The 17,734-nt window shown below is 41.2% G+C and overlaps 1 protein-coding gene across 1 annotated transcript; it reads right to left on the bottom strand.

Annotated features, from left to right (window-relative positions):
• Nucleotides 1-9,791: 9,791 nt before the first annotated feature.
• Nucleotides 9,792-16,943, bottom strand: gm2a (ganglioside GM2 activator). Its single transcript, XM_069669872.1, has 4 exons — nt 16,709-16,943; nt 16,020-16,172; nt 12,378-12,560; nt 9,792-12,194 (listed from the first exon to the last, which is right to left on the bottom strand). The coding sequence occupies exons 1-4, from the start codon at nt 16,811-16,813 to the stop codon at nt 12,039-12,041; spliced, it is 597 nt and encodes a 198-aa protein (XP_069525973.1). The 5' UTR covers nt 16,814-16,943; the 3' UTR covers nt 9,792-12,038.
• Nucleotides 16,944-17,734: the final 791 nt, after the last annotated feature.

Genomic DNA, 17,734 nt, shown 5'->3' on the forward strand with positions numbered 1-17,734 from the left:
TGCATGTCCTTGGAAATGAACAAGATGATACGGTTGTTCCACTTGCAAAAACAATCCTTGATGATTCAGGCATGAAGTGAATGCTGAAACAATCCTGAAGCCTGTCCTTTATGTGACAAAACCCACATTCCAGCCTTTTCCCAAATATAATTATGAAGAGTTAGAGCGTTCGTCTTCGACCACAACATCTAAAGGTCAAAATAGTTCCAGTAAATCATGGCAGGAGCTCACTTCTTTGCAGTTAAAAGTTTGTTTTTAGTAAAAAGAGTTTGGAGTCATCTGTTTGAAGCAAATCATATGTTGAATATTCTTTGATATTACAGGTGCAAAGACTTCTTCTCTTCCAGCTGCTGTCTTTGGTTGAATTAGAAACCTGCAAGTTAAAACCATTAAAACCAGTCTGAGCTCAACAGCTGCACGTCCACTGAGCTGAAAGTCCTCCCAGCATGCAATGCGTATATTTTTCATGCTGGGAGAGAATCAGACCCAGACAGGTTCAAGCGTATCACTTTCCTCTCGGCTCAGATGGAGGGGGGAGAAGACATCAGCGCTGTCATCTGCCAATGATATTGTTCCACTGGACAGAGAGATGGATGACCGAGGAGATAACAGAGACGAGCAGGGCACTGCTGACGGGCTGGGGGTTCAATCCCTACATGTTTTTAATACATTCAAGATTGAAAATCAGGGGCGACAGGGCCTTTGCTATCAGAGATCTGTAGCTCCGGCAGAGATCAGGCAAGCCTCACACTTTCTAAAATGGGCATTTAATATTTTAATTAATCGCTGCATATGAATCTAATAACCAACACCATTACTTTATTATTAATCGTATCATATTGTGCAATGTGTTTTGGTTTATTCTTACTCTTCTGTTACTTTTTTTGACACTTCCTTTATTCTGTTTTTTTAAGCACGTTGTAACTTTGTTTTCAAAGGTGCTCTACAAATAAAAACATTTTAATATCACTGCTTTTTTGTAGTTAATTTCAGGAGGACTGAAAAACAGTTTTTCCTTTAAAGTTGGTTATAAGTTATGAGTCGTCTTATTTGAAAGTTTTTCACAGTTTTTGTTGAGTTTTAACACATCTGATGATTTTAGAACTCTACAATATGAATTTATTCTGAATATATAAAAAACAAACGTATCCTAAATAAAAATATCCTAAATGACCTTTAGCTTTTCAGCTTTCTGTGGAGGCTGCAGCCGTCTGCTCAGGCGATCCAGACCTGAGACATCCAGGCAGAGCAGAGGTCAGCCAATCAGATTAGACTATCAGTAAAACAAACACCATCGACCTCCTGTCTGCAGCCAATCACCAGGCGCTCTGTATGTTTCTGTGTGTGTAAGTGTGTGTGTGCATTCCCAGTCGAGTAGGTTGCAGGAAGAGAGAACGCTTTTGCAGACACACACAGGAACACGTCTGTTTCTAATGAATTCCCCACCTGCATGAGAGTGTGTGTGTGGTCAGGACGCTACATACCATCAATCTCCCTGCGTGCACACACAACTTTCTCCACTCTTTGTCTGCTCCATCATTTGCTTTCAATCATCTACAGTTGGAGATGATATCATATGGATTTTTTTTTTGTGTCTGTAGCTGCCGGAAATGTATGACTGAGACGTTTCCTACATGAAAGAGAAAAGGGAATCAAAAGCAGACCTCTGAATGAAGAACATCTGCAGCAGCTGCAAAGATTTAGGAGAGTTTTGATTATAGGTGAATGGTTTTTTTTCACAGTGTAAAATGCAAGTTACTTTATCCCCTCTCCTCCAGAATCACTGATAAGCAGATGACAGTGCATGCAGAAACACAACAAGTCCACCACAATCTCTGCATCTGTGTGTGCGTGTGTGTGTGTGTGTGTGTGTGTGTGTGTGTGTGTCACTGTTTTTGTAATCAGAAATCTACGTGGACAGATTTCACTTCTACTTTTTACTGTTACACCTTTATTTTTACAAGATACCAATGTTTTTTTGAGGGGAAGTATTATTTTACGAGATTAAAACCATGAAGCATGAGCATGAAGATAAAGAGCTGTTGATGTTGTGTTGTTTGTGCTGCTTAGAGATTAGAGACAAAACAGTCTGTCTTGCTGTGTGGCTTATTGAACTTAGAGACCATTGTTTTTTTGTGAGTGAAATTCATCCGTATTTGGCTTGTTAGCTCATTTAGGGTTTGTCGCACATTGATATATTTGTGGCGGCCTGAGTCAGCAGTCCCAACCTGTCTCACTACATAAAGGGGACACTACTTCCTGTTTTGGCGCTGAAATCTTCCTCCTGCCATAAATACTCACTAAAGAACATAATATGGATCAATCTGCCACAGAAAATAGGCCGCCATTACACTGATCTACTCTCCCATTCAACATCTTAACATCCACAACCTCACAAACTGTCTCCAACATAAAGGGGGCACTACTTCCTGTGTTGGTGCTGAAAGTTTGGCACTGACTGGACAGTTATGAAGGTACAGACTCGTCCTATATGAACCTCATTCCTGGAATACTTTGCTGGATCAGCGCAAAGCTCCAACATGTCATCAAGGTGTGCATCGCCTCTTAACACCTCTCTGGAAAACAACTTACTGTGAGTTCTGTAGCTTTGTGGAGAAGTGGCAGCAGGTTTAAAGCTTCACCTGACGCTGTTTGTGTGCAATTACATGTGACCCCATTAGCAGCCATTAGCGCTGCAGTCAGCCGCTAATTCACCTTTTGTTTGGCCTGAAGCCTCGCTGAAAGCCGCTGGAAAACCCTACCCTCTAAGTGTGTGTGTGTGTGTGTGTGTGTGTGTTAAAAGCAGGATGTAGCTGATCTGCTGACCCACATGTTTCCAGATAAGATCAGAGTGGAAGCAGACAATAACCGAACTGAGAGGATAGACCGTGTGTGTGTCATTATTAATTTTAGCTTTGTGTTATGTGACCTGATTAATTTGAGCTTGAATTATTTCATGATTGTGCTGCTGACAATAGAAACTCCTGGGAACATATTGACCTCTGTCGCTTTATTTAGATATTTATTACTTAAAGAATAAATCTGCAGATATTCAAATCTCAAGTGCAGAATTAGTCTCTGTGTACAAAAACATGATGTATCTCCATGGAATTGCATCATCATCGGTCGGCACTCGGGGTCGAGTACGACTGTCCTCCTTCTTGGTCCTTGTGGGTCTTCAGTTTGGCGATCAGGCCGATTCTGGAGCTGCAGAAAATTTGGTGCACAGTGTGCCGGGCTGAGCAGTGCTGGTGTTTGGGTCTTTCTTGTGGAGGATCTCTCCTCTCTCAGTCTGCCTGTGTAGGAGGTCATTGCCATATAGTGCAGCACCTTCACAGACAAGTTCCCTGCAACACGCCCTGTTGGTTGCTGCTGTTTCCCAGGTGTTGAGGTCTATGTGGCACTTTTTGATGCTCATCTTGATGTTGTCCTTGTACCTTTTCTTTTGGCCTTCCTGGCGCATTGTTCTGTGAGCAGCTGGGAATTTGGGAGCAGGAGTCAGGCATATGGATGGCATGTCCGGTCCATCTCAGCTGGTGTCAGTTTTTTTGGACTCAGTCCTTGATAAGTCTTCTTTCTCCCACAAATACTCACTTAACCAAAGAAATGTAGATCAATCCGCCGCAGTAAATAGTGCCCAACAAATGCACCATTTCTTGTCTTCACTATGAATCAGTGGTCTCCACACACAGGAGAGGAAGTTATCTTTATGTCTCTTATAATCACCATTTTTACTTAAAAAGTGATCAATCATTATGATGATTATTACATTAGAACTAACAACTTAATCCTGTTAAATCTTAACCTCCTGAGCCGCACTCATCTTTCGCCCTGAATCTGTTAGTCTGCGGCTTAGAGGTTGTAAATATTAAATATATATACATAATGTGACGTTAGCAGGTAAACATCGTAGTGAAAGCACAAATAAAGATTATTTTCAGAATATTTTAGACTCAACAGCTTTGGAAATAAAAATATAAAAAGCCTAATACAAGACTTTTTCAGTATAAATCCCTCGTTCACCTCAAAACGACCTTCAACCTTTTGTATGTGTCAGAACTGTCATCTCATTGGTCGATCCAGCACGACAACAGGTGATGACACGGGTCTGTTTACACCCAATCAGAGACTGAGCTGAACCCGTTCACCTCCAGGTCTATTGTCCCGCTGAACCTCTGATTTGTTTGTTTACATGCTGACCTCTGACCTCTCTGCTCCTTCGCTCCCTTTTCCTCCCCTTCATCGCCTCCTCTTTCTCCACCTCCTTTTTCTTTCTCCTCCTTAAACATTTCAGCAGACATTCCTCCTCCCTCTCTCCTCCTCTTCATCCTGCCTCGTCCACCCTCACCTCTCCTCCTGTCCTGCGCTTGTGAACGAGCTTCCTGTCGCAGGAAGCAGCTTGGCGTTGGAGGCCAGAGCCAGGATGTCCTGCACAGAGGAGAGGAAAGGAGGAAACAAAAAAGGAGAGGAGAGAAGGGGAGAGGAAACACGGAGATGGAATACGGAGAGACGATTAGAGAAGAGGATAAGAAACAAGAGGAAGAGAAGGATAGGAGGGAAAAATGTGGAAAGGAGAGGACATGACACAGGAGGACAATAAACAAGTAAAGGAAAGATGAGAAGAGCAGAGGAGAGGAAAAAAGAAACAGTAGTAGAAAGGAGTGGATAAGAAGGAGAGGAGAGGAGTAAACATAAGAGGAGAGGAAACAATGAGAGAAGAGAAGAGGGAAGGGAGAAACAAGGAGGTGAAATAAGGAGAGGAGAAAAGAAGAGAGGAGAAGGAATGGAGGTAAGAAGGCTTAAAAAAGAGAGGACAGGAGAGGAGAAACAGGAAGACAATAAACAAGTAAAGGTGAGATGAGAAGAGCAAAGGAGAGGAAAAGAGAAAGAAGGAGTGGATAAGAAAGAAGAGAGAAAAGAGAGGAAAGGAAACAAGAACATAAAATAAGGAGAGAAAAAGAAACAATGCAAGGAAAGGACAGAAAACGAGGAGTGAAAACAAGAAACAAGGACAGAAAAAAATACTAGAAAGTATAGGGGACAGGAAAGGAGGAGAGGAGTAAACATAAGAGGAAAGGAAACAAGGAGAGAAGAGAAGACGGAAGGGGAGGAAACAGGGAGATGAAATAAGGAGAGGAGAAAAGAAAAGAGGAGAGCAGAAGGAGGAATGGAGCTAAGAAGGTGTAAAAAAGGAGGGAAAAAGAGGAAAGGGAACAAGAACATGAAATGAAGAGAGGTATAGGATAGTACAAACAAGAGAGGAAGAAAGGAGAGGAAACAAGGACAGGAAAAAATCATTAGAACAAAGGGGACAGAAAAGAAGGAAAGGAGAAAACAAAAGGAGAGGAGAGGAGAGGAGAGGAGAGGAGAGGGAATGAAGGTAAGAAGGCATAGAAAGGAGAAGACAGGAGAGGAGAGACAGTAGAATGGAGTGGATGAGAGAGAAAAGAGGAGAAGAGGGAGAAAAGAGGAAAGGTAACAAGAACAAAAGGAGAGGTAGGAAGGGTGGAGGAGTAGGAACATTGCTAAGAAAGGACAGAAAACATGGAGTGAAAACAAGACGGGAGGATAGAAATCGATGAAATGAGAAGAGGAGAAAAGAAAAGAGAAGGAGAGGAGACAGGAGGAAGGAAAGGAGAAGGGAGAGCTGAGGAAATAAGTCGATGAAAAAAGAGAGAAAAAGAAACAAGGCAACAGGTGGCGAGAGGAAACAAAGGTAAGAAGACGAGAGGAGAGGAGAGGAAAAGAGGAGAGGAGGAAACGGAGCAGAAAGAAGCATACTCACCTTGATGCAGCAGAATCTCTGTCAGATCTGACTCTTGTGTCACTTTCAAACATGTATTTATTTAATCTTTATATATTTATTTATGATGACCTCAAACTCTGATCTTGTTGGCGTCTTCCTTCCTCGACTCCTCACATCCTCATCCGTATCTCTGTGTTTATTTCTAATCATGTATTCAAATGTGTCTGGCAGCTTGTTTCTCCTGCAGAAGTGATGATGCACGTTACATTTCCTGTTTGTTTAAAATGAAAAGAAATCAAGAATATATATTTATATCAACAAAGTAAATCTGCTCCAGTAAAAATGTGCACGATATATACGGTTTGTGTTTGTTATTAAAGCGTTAAAACGAAGGCGTCACCGCGAGGTGCAGACGGAGGAAACAGCAGCATCATAACAGCTTTGTGTGCGTGTCTGCAGAGTTTCTTCCTGTCATTGTGGATCTTCCTCCACCTCACCCAGACCCACTGACCTCCTCAGCACACACACTCACACACACTTAACATAACTTTCACATTAAATAAACATCCATTCATATATATTTGTACTTAAGGAGGAGTGTATTTGTAGGGGATGAATGGAGGGAGGTACCGACAGAGTCTACGGGCAGGCCTTGTGTTTGGTTAGCAGTTTGTTTTCCTTACATACTCAAAGACGTGTGTAGTTTGAACAGGAATCATTAATTTACCAGATAGTTTAGAAGAAATGTTAGTGATGAAAAGCAAATTAAACACATTTTTGTCTCAGCCAAAAGAAATCAAACGGTTGTTATTGATTATCTAGGATCAACAGAACCCGATACATCCTCTGGGAGAACGGTGAACGTTTCGGGCACTCTGGTTCAGCCAGCGTGTAGCGATAAACAAATTCCAGCCAAGACTTCCTCTTCGTGCACTGCATTGTTTACAAGCGACCGTGTGTTCAGATCAAAGTGAAGTGAAATTCTCCCCTCGAGAAATGTCTGCTAAATAAACGCTGTCATCTCTTGGTTCGTCCCATCCCCCGGAGGAGCGCCCGTTCATCTGTCTGTGCTGAGTCTCAGTCTCACTGTAAACAGTAAGTTACACAGAGGCTGCACTCTGGCTTACTGCAGCGGGATGAAGGCGTGATTGACTTTAATTAACGGCTCTTCAGTTTGCTGAAATAACTGACTCTAAATTACCTGTAGGTGTGAGTGTGATAATGAAAGGTTGTCTGTCTCTATGTGTCAGCCCTGTAATGGACTGGCAAACTAAACTGTCCAGGTGTAACCCCGCCTTTCGCCCAATGACTGCTGGGATCGGCTCCAGTCCCTCCGCGACCCTGAACAGGATAAGCTGTATAGATAATGGATGGATGGGTTAGATGGGGTGATTAATATCAGTTGTTTTATGGTTCTAACACATTACCGTTTTCTTGCTGTGTATGTTTTCATGGCCTGTGTGCTTCTTCATTGGCCCCCTTATATTAGTGTTGTTATTTTTACAGCATGATGTCAGAAGGTAAGAGCTCGTCAGCGATGCAGCACACCTGAGGAGCTGCAGCTCAGCACTCTTCGTATCGTGCGTCTTCTGCACTGTGAGCCGTGTGGTGACGCACTGAGCGAGCTGCACTCTGTTTCCCCTCATGCAGTGAAATAAATGAGAACTCCACAGTCATGATTTGAAACAATAGTTATGATCATTTCCTCTCCTCTTTGTAAAACCGGTTCTTCTTTCAGGTTGGTTTCATCACTGACTCCTCTGAGACACTGACTCTTTCTGTTAAGAGCATCCAGATAAAGCCGGTTTAAACTCTGACGCGCTCTGACAGCGTTAGCAGCACGTTCTGATCATTCAGCTTTAATCAAATTCTGACGGTTTTGAGCTAAAATGAGGTGAATAAAAATAAAAATATGTACTTTAATCTTATTTCAAGCTAAAGTCACATAACATGTCTGAGGAAACACAAGATGTCTCCATGTTCTTCTTTGAGAGATGCAAGAAAGCATCTGTTTGCTAGTTAGTTAATTAGCTTTGATGACGATTACATTGGAACTACAATGACATTTTCTGCCCTCTAGTGGCCAAATTATAACATGCAGGTATAAGAAATGTAAATTGTACTATATCAAGCGTATGATGATTGTTTTTAATAAAGCTCTTGTATGCCTGGTGTCCACATGTTGTGGTTTCTCTGACTGAAACCACATTAGCTTGTTAGCAGCCAAATCAGTGCACTTCCTGTCTGAGATTAAGTGGAACAAGTGGTCTGCAGATGTCTCTCTGAAGGTCCAACTGGAATAAAATTGCACTATTTTTCTTCAGCATACTGCAGCAACATATCTGTACATATCTTCTCCTGTGATTTCCCCTTGATTTTTAAAATCTTTTTAGTCTCATGGCGTCGCCTCTAGTTTTGCATTAATTGTGTATTTTCTCTCAGATGTGGATTGATAACACATACAGCACAGGAGTTATACCAGGATATGATTTACCAAAATAAAAGCCACATGTGCTGCAGCTGCTTCAGAGTTTGTTTTTGTTGGTATAATTGGAGTCCTGTTGGTGGTGTAAGGGCAGGTGTGCTGCAGAGGTGACCTGATTGGACGTGGTGGTTTGTTTCTTCTCTGGAGGTTCAGTCGCTCTGTGTGATCTGAACTCTCCGCCTTTGATCTCTGCAGAGACCACAAAAGAAACAGTTAATGAACAGACGGCGGAGGCAGATTTTCATCACAAAGAACACATGTTAACAATGTTTCTTTTTTCCTGATTCAGTTAGTCATATTTATACTTCTGGACACCTGTGCACTTGATACACGCTACATCGACCCCAGACATCAAACAGAACTACTTTTTACACAATAATTGGACTGTTCCTGCCCAAAAGCGTACCTCTTTAATCGCACACGCAGGTCAGTTTCAGTCTTGAAAGCTGCTTGGCTTTACATCCAGGACTTGTGGATTCTTTTTCTCCTTCATGTATAATTCCTCTCTTTCCTCCTTTTGTTTTCTGTTTTCTTTGCAGCTTCCTGTTAACATTCACCGCTGCAGAGGCATACAATCTAAAGAGAGTCTTTGTTATAATAAAGAAACCTGGAAGTTGTGTTATTATGACTTCTTGACACTTTGTTTTTTATATTTGGTTTAAGATTTCTGCAGCAGGAAACTCACAAAAGAAAATGAGCGTTTTTCCGGCTTGTGTGTTTTAGTCTGATGCTGCTTTTCATGGTTTATAGAACAGTATGATTTTGGGTAGTAACAACGACGCTAGTGTCTGCAGTATGCAGTAACAGTAGTAAAAGTGGAAGTAATATTAGCAGTGCTGTAAAAGCAGTGTCTCATGATACTTCAATCTAAACTGTAGGCAACATTTTTCAGAGTAAATGCTGCCATCTTGTGGTGCAACACAGAACTGCACCTTCATTGTAAGAGAAGCCGTGTCCCAGTTCAGGGTGCATCCTTCGAAAGGACTCAGTCTACGGAGGACGAGTCATTCGTAGCCTGTGTAGACGCTAAAGCCCAACTGAAATGAGTCCGCTATCTTGTTTGAATTGGTGCGCAATGAATCTCAGGATATGTTGGGTCAAGAAGGATGCACCTGATGGATCCTTGGCGGCCCGGGAAAAGGAGCACACATTTGAAAGAGCCTTCAAAATGGGACAGCCTTCGACGCGCCGCTGTCACGCAATCGGCCTTCGAAGGATGCAGCCCCTGAATTGGGACACAGCTAGAATCTAGTCGGATATCCTGTTATTGTTTTTTTTTACTGCATTTGAGATGCATGCATCAGGATATACTCAATAGTGTGGAAGTTATAAGTATTGGAAAGCAGCTTTTGTTTGTTGATTAAGGATCATCGTCCTGCCGTTCAGTCCTCAGACCGGTGGACTGTGTAAAGAAAGAGTCGATAATCAATGGATGAAAAAGTCTCCTTTGTTTGTGTTTTCATGTTTCATATTTACTTCGTTGTGAGATTATTTACACACTGATTTTTCATAAGGAGGAAGAATCTTCTCATGTTGGAAAAAACGTGAGAAACCAAACTGTTTGTTTGATCGTGTTTATTAAAAACTGTACACTGTGTGGAAATAATCGCCAGCATGACACTGATCTTATTATCTGTCATCATTATTATCAACAATGTAGAAAACAAATTCAAGCTAATTAAAACAATAATTAATTAATTATAGAAACATTATCTCTCTCTCCGTGAGTTTAATGATTTCTTATTCATTTCACTGCAGTTTGTAGATAAAGTAAAATACCTCCGCAGGCACTTCATCAAAAGAAACTGTTACAATAATTAAAATAACAATCAAATAAGATTAAAAAATCATCAGTTCACTATTAGCGCTGCTTTATTCCCTGCAGAGCTGCTTCCTATTGGCTGAAAACCCTTTTACAAAAATAAAAAAAAGAAACAAGCAGTGATGAAGAAGAGAAGTGAAACAAACCCCAGCATCAGACACAGAGGGGAAAAAGAGTGTATGAAAGATATTATGTGTTTGTTTGTATTTGCTGTCAGATCTGACTCGTGCGTTTGTTTGGCGTGAGGAGCTGAAGGTGAAGTGAAGCTGTGCCGACATGCTTGCTTTCAGTGATCGACAGAAATCAGCAGAACCTAATGTGTTGCAGCAGTGAGGCACGATGGGGTGTGGACAGGATGATTTATGTACAGTATATTTTTTTTGGCATGAACAGATCTCCCTCTCCTGGTCGGGCTGTGACGTCACACTTTTACTTCATGCTTTCTTTTTTAAAAGCTGAAAATTTGGCAAAAAACACCTAAAACTCCCTTTAAGTTCAACTGCAGGAGATGAATTTGTTATGATCTCTACAAAGGAAAGATATATACAAAGATTTTACAAAGGCATTATGTGTATTTTACACCTTTTAAGTGGCCTTGGATTAAACTTTGTTTCCATTTCTTCACAGAGTTACGCACCTGGAAACTTGTTGTTTATATTCAACTATGCAGCACCGCAAAAAATTAAGAGACCCCTCCAAATGTTCCTTAAATCAGCATCTCTCTCTCCATGTCACAGCCAGGCCAGCCCAGATGTGAACCCCATTAAAACCTCCTGAATGTGATCAAGAGGAAGATGGATGGGCACAAGCCATCGAACAAAGACGAGCTGCTCCAAGAGCGGCCCAACGTCACCCAGCAGCACTGTGACAGACTGGAGGAGAGCATGCAGAGATGTGATTAAAGTAAAAATCTTAAAGATGTTCATGTAAATAAATGTCTGTTAAGTCTCTATCTATCGCCGAATGAGGTAACACAATGGTGACTGAGCCCACTGATGAAAGCCTTTACATTTGCAGTATTACAGACTGGGTGTCTGTGGAGACCTTTGCGGAACTCTTCCTGAGTTAAAACATGAGTATTCTGTTGTTTAAACATGAACTTGTTTTCTTTGCATTATTGGAGCTCTGAAAAACATCTTTTGGTTTTTGGTTACCAGTCGTCATTTTCTGCAAATAAAAGACCTCAATGAGAATATTTGTTTGGAAGAAGGAGAAAAGTTGTTAACAATAAAACAAAAGTTTATTTTACTCAAACACAAACCTATAAATAGAAGAACCAGAGATGCCGGAGCTGTAGGTTGTTGTAAACGTCTATCTAAATATTAAAGAATTTAAAAGGTAAAAGATGTTTTTGATTGAAATGCATCGTGCCTGTTTGACTCTCTCTAACAGTGAACTCACAGACACAGTGAAAGGACAGTTCACCCGTCTGTGAGTTGCATGTCTGGAGAGCCACCAGTCCTTTGTTGCTGTTGGCTCTTAGTGCTTGTATTGGTGCATAAATTGAATATCATTTATATTATATTATTTTTTTCTCTGCACTTCAACAACTTCTTCCTCTTTACTCTCGAACTCTTGTTGCACAGACGATAAAAAGTTACTTAAAAATTGAAGCAAGAAAAACTTTTCCACCTGGAGAAACGGATTTTCTTTTCCTGTCGTTTCACACAAAATGGAAAAGAGTAATGAAACTCTGAAGCATTAACCTGGCATGAACTTATTCTTCACCTGTTTTTAAGTCGTAAAAGAGAAAGAAGACTTCTCACTGGCCTCCCTGGGTTTTCATGATTATCAGTTTATCCTGCAGGACTCTAACATGAAAAGGTTTGTTCTAACTGTCACCTGACATCAGTGACCATTTCATTGACCCCTGTGAGGTTTATAAATCTCAGTACTTTGTGCAACTTCTGCCTTCATTTCCCAATTTTAATTTCATTTATTCGTGCAAACAAACAAAAACCTGAAACCTCCCGATCGTTCTCGCTTCAGTCGGAGTGAAGGGCGAGAGAGATTTTGAGACAGGCCAGCTCTTTGCCCTGGCTGCCCAGCACGCCCTGCACGCGGTAATCCCCGTTAGTCAGCCAGTAGGGCAGATCCACGTTGGGCAGGAAGAAGTCCGACTGAGGCAGAGAGTACGAGCCCTGAGGAGACACACAGGAGGACTCTGGTTACCATCAGTGGGATGTGTGATGATAAAAAGCACATTTAAAAAACAAAATATGACAACTTTTTCATGCTTTTTCTGTGTAAGTGTGACTTAAACATTTTCCAGTCTTTTAGCTTCGTACAGACGATCCTTTACGTGAAACAGATCACAGACTCACAGCTTTGAAGGGGCAGTGGCACGGCAGTCCGTAGGTGTGCAGCGGTTCAGGACAGTCCTGACCCGGAGGAATCACCTGGTCCAGGAGATCACACGCATCCTGATAGTGACAACTGCCCAACTCCTCCAAACACGGGATCTTCACCCAGAAACCTGCCACCTCCTTCTCCAGGGTCACGTTCAGCTGAGAAGGAGAGGAAGAGGAAGAGGAAGAGATCTTTAACGCTCCTCTGTAAGGTTTTTATTCAAAACCCTGCAGCCTCGATTCAATTAACTGAAGGGACAGAGGGACAGATGAAGGTGTTTGGTCCTTAAAACAACTTCTATGCTTGTGTACAAATGGTTTCAGAATTTGCTACGACCACTGAAAGGTAAATAAATGAGGAGGAGGAGGATGCAACGTTTCTGAGTTGTTTCACTGCTAATCAAAACAAATCATGCAGCTAAAAAACATAATCACTGAACCTTTCCTTGAATATGAGGCTAAAAGTTAAAGCAGGAAGATAAAAAGAAAGATATAAAACAGGATGACATAAACTGAATATTACTTAAAAGATACAAAACAAGGAGCAATAAACATATAAAAGTGAAATAAAGAAGTGGAACGACACGACGCGTGAAAAGAGACAGATGAGGGGGTTTCAAAGAGGAAGTGCTGAGGTGAGCTTTGAGGAAGTCACATGAGGAGGTTATTCTCTGGTTACTGACAACAATGAGAACAGAGGATAACCTGCTTTTCATCAGGACACAGTGGTTGGTTATTTAACCTATAAGCTTATGTTTAAACAGGAAGCAAACAGCTTCTCAATCTGTGTCTGAACAACCTGCCTGTCAGAGCGTAACTCCTTTAAAATGTGTTGAGCTCTTTATTCCCTCCGCATGCACAAAGATGTGTGTGCAGAGCTTGTTTTCACGTTCACCTGCTGAAGGTGGAAAGTTTCCCTGTGCTCCCTTTAGGTTTTAGTTAAACACCTAGACTACAGGCACTTATTATGACACCATAACCACAGACTGTATAAAAAGATGGCCGACATGAAAGCTCCCCAAAAGTGAAGCCAAACCCTCTCTAGCGCCCCCTGCTGACTGGCTGCAGTATAGCTCATAAAGCCGGCCTCCTAACACTAACACTCATTGAACTTTCCTTAACCGTGAACATCTGCCTCAGAACAACACAAGAAGTAGTGTTATATGGTTAAATAAAAGAAGACACTGACGAAGCAGACATCCCCCTGACACACACACTGAAACATTATATTTTCTATTTTGTCATTTAGCAGCTTCTGCAAGAAAACAACTTTGCTGAGTGGCTCGCAAATACTTTAAATTCATCATTGTCCATATTTTTAACAAAGGTCTTGTTTGCAAACTGATGGTGGTCACACGCCTGACAAACATACTCATGACACAGCGACACTGAACATATCAGAGCCCATCTGATCAGATTGTTTCTCTCTCAGACACAGTGCTGTTTGTTTACTCTGCTGGCTGCTGATGGAGGTGTCACAGTGTTATCTGCAGTCCAGCTGAGTGTATCACATGGACTTTCCCCTGAGCATAGAACAGTTCAACTTTGATCTAGTTAAAGCAAATACATGTTGCCTGCTGGTTCTGGGCTCTTGGGTCAATCCCATAAAATTAAACAGTGTGTATGTATGGCCCATGTATCCAGGGCTCCACGTGATGGGTCCAATGTTTGCCTGCAGAGTGTAGCCTGCTCAGCTCGGGCAGACTTTTGCAATATAAAACACCTTTTATTGTATGTTTTATATTGAACTAGAGGACATGTTAGTTGAATACAGGAACTAGCTACCGCTTCGTTGCTCTGGTTGGTTGTAGTGTCCAGAGACATTTTGATCCACGTCTGCTGAAAACGCGCCCTTAGAAATGCTCGAAGACGTTCCAGATTAATTCACATTAGCAATACCAGGCTACGCTAATACTGCTGCATGCCTCATTTTTTTAGGAAAAGGGTGATAGATAATAATATATTATAGTGACCTGAATTAATCTGCATGGTGAGAAACAGTGCAAACAGCTCAGAAGGATCACAACTATCTGTTATTTGTGCAACCAGGAAGTCAGGATCCGGTTTGTCCTGCACTTGAAGGCAAAACATCCCAAACAAACAATAAGGAGATGAATGTTTTTATAATTATCATTGTTGTTTTTTCATAGCAGCACCTCACAGGCTGGATGTTAACCTGTATATAACAGAAGAACTATATTACATCATGGTGTAATGAGCAGAGGTTCAAAGCTCACAGGAGCAGTAGGTCCGTTTGAAGTTTTACTTTCATACTTCACATGTGATCAAACCTGCTGAATCAGGAGGTTTCTTGTTTCACTTGTTACACACGACTGCAGCATTACAGTCAAAACTGGCACATAAACCTACGTCTGCTGCAGGGTGCTGACATACAACACCTGCAGGCAGCGCTGAGGGAAAAGAACAGAGTGTTCCTCCACTCTGCAAACGTCTCATCAGGAGCTGTAACATCGATTAAAGAAGCATTTAAAGCTGTTTTAATTCCAGATAGTTGAGTAATCAGTTTAATTATATAGTATTTTTAAAGAAGAAAGAAAGAACTTGTCTTGGTTTAAAGCAGCTCTGTGTAAGCATGCAGCCTGATCTGCTCACATGCAGCTCACAGGATCAGCTGCAGATCCAGACATGCCTGTTTGTATTTCACAAAACGGCCGAATACAAACAACAACCTGCTCGCTGTAGACTGTCGGGACATTAGACAAGACAGTTGAGTAATACTATACTTATGGTCAACTAATACCAGCTCAAACAGACTTAATTGCAGCAGTGGAATACCAGTGACTGAAAGGATAATTCCAGTATCTTTAAAACTGGGACCTGTCTGTCACAGTTTGGGGTCTAAAAAACTTTCCTCAAGAGCTTGTTCTTGTGCCTAATCAAAGTATATCGACTAAAGTTCTTGTTTTTGCCACTGACAGGCTCAGATTGTTATGAAAGTGTCTGACAGCATTACAGAACGATCCTTAAGTTCCTTTATTTTAACCAGAAACTGCAGCAACATCGCTCTCTTCAAAGCCACCAGACTACTTTAAAACAGTTATTTTATCTTACAGGACACTAGAGTTGCTAGTCTATTACTGCCTCTATTGGTTCATGTGTTCATGTGTTATTGTGTGTTACACAAACCAAACTGTACGTTACACATATTGTTTTTGTCAGTAGAGTCTGGTGGCTTTAAAGAGAGCGGTGTTACGGCAGTTTCTGGTTGAGAAAATCCTCTTCCTCTGTAACAAAAAGGTCTGTCTCTGTCGGGATCCTTTCTGTCATGTTGTCACACACTTAGAATAACAATCTGAGCCTGTCAGCGGAAACAACAAGAACTTTTCGTGGACGCACTTTGATCGGGCACATTTGCCCCCCAAGGATTTTGTTGCAGCCATTACAGCCCGTCATTTGGTTTAAACTTTGTGTTCCTTTTGGTTATTTTGGACCCCAAATATAAATGTAGGGCCCAGGTTATGCTGGACTTTCTCTTTAATGATGAGCAGCTGATGTTTCTGCCTGTGAAATCTGACTTTACAGGAGCTGTCTTGGTTAGAGGCCTTGGTGGGGATGATGTGTTTGTAGTGTTTATAAGGACAGTGCGGGTGCACTCACAGACAGGGGAGAGGCCAGCTCCACAGATGTGGATCCAGAGGCGGAGGCTGTCAGGTCTCCTGGGATGGAGATCGGGTCTGGAGACACTTTCAGACTCTTGAGCACAGCAGGATCATCTGGCTGCCCGCAGTTCTTCCAGTCAAAACCTAAAATCTGAAACAACACACGAGATTCAGTCAAACAAACCCACACTTACTACAAATGATTATTCACAATACTGTGCTAACTCCTGACAAAGTCTCTGTGTTTTTTTAGAGCTTTCAAATGTTTTTCCTTCCGTCCAGGCAGCTTTCAGCTCATTTCAATAACTTATGAGAATCAACTCGCCCACACGTGAAACCGGAGTGAAGTCATCCAACATGTTTGTTTTTAACAGTGAACATGTGCTCCACAGACATAAAGAGAGACATGATTAATAACTTACATTAGTACATTTGCTTTTAATGCATCGTTACAAGTATTCTCCTGTTCTCCATGTATTTACTAATGCGAGTGTGACATTGTGTGCTCATTGTTTTGTATGTGTTTCTGTGTCTACAGAACTTTGTAATCCTGTGTTTTTAGTAAATATTAGTAATTTAGTAAAAGATAGTAGCTCCTTTAAATGATATATCACAGCCTGAACAGAATAATAAAGTAGTTGTATTGCGGTGGTATAAGCAGTGATGCAGCGGTGCAGACGGTCTCACCTGTCCTTTCTTGACTCTGTGCAGTTTGGAGGAGCTGCTGCAGTTTATCTGAGTTAAAACTAAAACTAAAGCCAGGCTCACAGTTAACATGTTCAGTCTCTCCATCCTGTAGCTGCTGAGCGCAGAAAGCGACACAAACCGGGAGATAAACAAACCGCCGTAAAGACCGCGAGCCGTTAAACTGACCCGTAACGGAAGTCTACTGAGGAGACGCTGAAGCCAACGGACGCTTTTCTTCCACTGCTGCAGTTACTTCCGTGCTTACTTGATGGGAACGAGAGTTTACTTCCTTCCGCACCGGCCCTGTCACGTGAACGCTTAATCATGTGACCAGTAAAATAATAAATATATAAAAGAATGGGGAAAAACAACTCAAGAAAATGCGGTCAATTCCCCTGAACTTTTCATTTAAAAAAAAAAAAAATTTTGCCGTTAAAAAAAAAATAATTAAGAAATTAGCCTTAATATCAGTTGTATATATACAGAAATTAACAGAATAGTTGACAGGAAAAAAAAAAAACATAAAAAAAATGTTGTCTTTATTTTATTTTATTGGTTTTTGAATGTGATCATTGTGTTCAATTAATATTTTATTTCTTTTTTATGAGCTGTCAACAAATAAAATACAAAATGCGATTTATTATTTTATTCATTACTGAATATCTATCTAATTCATTTATTCGTTATGTATTTGTTTGTGTTGTGTATTATAATTATTATAATTATTATTATTATTATTGTTGTTGTTTGCTTTATTTTCAGTGATCTTTATTCTGCATCGGTATTTACTAGACCCTGGCAAAAGTTCTGACCAAATGGGAGTGTTAAGTTTGACGTTTCCACTGCATCACTGGACACCTGACAAAGCCACTCCCCCAACATTTCAAAACCTGTGCTGAGGCCTGCAAGTCCCTCTTTCCCTCCAAAACATGTCGGGAAGAAAAAACACAACAAATGTGAGTTGAAAATGGACTTCTCACATGAATTAATTCTTGTTTGGATTGTGTGCCCTGCATTATTTCAAAG

The sequence above is a fragment of the Semicossyphus pulcher genome, unplaced genomic scaffold (genome assembly GCF_022749685.1).
Source record: "Semicossyphus pulcher isolate SPU_LCO1_2020_fin unplaced genomic scaffold, fSemPul1.0.p SCAF_2, whole genome shotgun sequence".
NCBI lineage: Eukaryota > Metazoa > Chordata > Actinopteri > Labriformes > Labridae > Semicossyphus > Semicossyphus pulcher.

What these genes read in the sequence shown, in the direction of transcription:
- gm2a (XM_069669872.1), bottom strand. Translation starts at nt 16,813, where the DNA reads ATGGAGAGACTGAACATGTTAACTGTGAGCCTGGCTTTAGTTTTAGTT. An exon ending in ACAGAGTCAAGAAAGGACAG is followed by an intron (nt 16,173 to 16,708) that starts GTGAGACCGTCT and finishes GTGTTGTTTCAG; the next exon opens with ATTTTAGGTTTTGACTGGAA. An exon ending in AGCTGGCCTCTCCCCTGTCT is followed by an intron (nt 12,561 to 16,019) that starts GTGAGTGCACCC and finishes TCTCCTTCTCAG; the next exon opens with CTGAACGTGACCCTGGAGAA.